The following is a 1,062-nucleotide window of genomic DNA, read 5'->3' as shown; positions in this document are numbered from 1 at the left end:
CCCAATATGGGAGATACATGTGCTGAAGGCTTTCTTCCTCTCTTCTGGGGATGCGATGCTGAGGACAGTCTTAATAATCAAAATATAAGAAAGGAGGATGAGCATTGAGTCCACACCAACAGTAGAGATCATGGCAGTCAACCCAACTGCATTGTTGATCCTGGTGTCTGTGCACGAGAGCTTCATCACGTCAGGGTGGAAGCAGTAGGAGTGGTGGAGCACGAGGCTGCGGCAGAAGGACAGTCGTTTAAGAAGTGCCACCATCGGTGTCAGCATTAGTGTCCCCCTGATGACAATTGCCACTCCAATTTGAGCTATTCTGGAATCAGTTAAAATGGTGGAATACCTGAGTGGATTAGAGATGGCCACAAAACGATCAAAGGCCATGGCCAGCAACACTGAAGATTCCATGACAGTGAAGAGTTTAATAAAGAACATCTGCGACAAGCAGGCATTAAAGCTGATCTCCCTGGCGTCAAACCAGAATATACCCAACATGGTGACCAGGGTGGATACGGACAGGCCGAGGTCAGTGGTGGACAGCATGGAGAGGAAATAATACATGGGTTCGTGGAGGCTGGGCTGAGTGACAATGGCAAAGAGAATCAGGCTGTTTCCTGAGAGGGCGGTTATGTAGAGAAAGCAGAAGGGAATGGAGATCCAGGTGTGGAATACTTCCAGCCCAGGAACACCAGTTAGCAGAAAAATGATGGACGTAGATGTGGTATTCTGGAAGTCTGACATGCTGGATTAAAAATACAGAGTTCCAAGATGAAACTCTGGGACAACAACAAAACTATATTTTTTGTATTAATCCAGTTACAAATAATTTTACCAATCAAAAACAAACCAAAGATGAATATGTGTATACTATATAAAAGTGAATTATTCATATAAATTGATAAAAGGATTGTAAGATTTCAACTGCTGTGGTAGGTACGATTCTTTTTTGTATGTGCCCCAGACCATTATTTTACTATCCTGGGACCCTTTGTCGGTAGCTATGTTTATACTCTGTGACCTGTTTTCCCTACCTATCTAGCCAGAGATGACTGTACTAAG

General features: G+C 43.7%; 1 protein-coding gene across 1 annotated transcript; it reads right to left on the bottom strand.

The window, feature by feature from the left end:
* Positions 1-6: 6 nt before the first annotated feature.
* Positions 7-744, bottom strand: LOC120227828 (olfactory receptor 51F2-like; the record flags this gene model as incomplete). Its single annotated transcript, XM_039225840.1, has 1 exon — positions 7-744. A coding segment is annotated over exon 1 (738 nt), but the record flags the coding sequence as incomplete, so codon positions are not given.
* Positions 745-1,062: the final 318 nt, after the last annotated feature.

The sequence above is a fragment of the Hyaena hyaena genome, unplaced genomic scaffold (genome assembly GCF_003009895.1).
Source record: "Hyaena hyaena isolate Hyena2069 unplaced genomic scaffold, ASM300989v1 scaffold_5576, whole genome shotgun sequence".
Classification (NCBI taxonomy): Eukaryota; Metazoa; Chordata; class Mammalia; order Carnivora; family Hyaenidae; genus Hyaena; species Hyaena hyaena.
The sequence above is the reverse complement of the archived record's forward strand: the minus strand, read 5'-3'. Positions and strand labels throughout refer to the sequence as shown.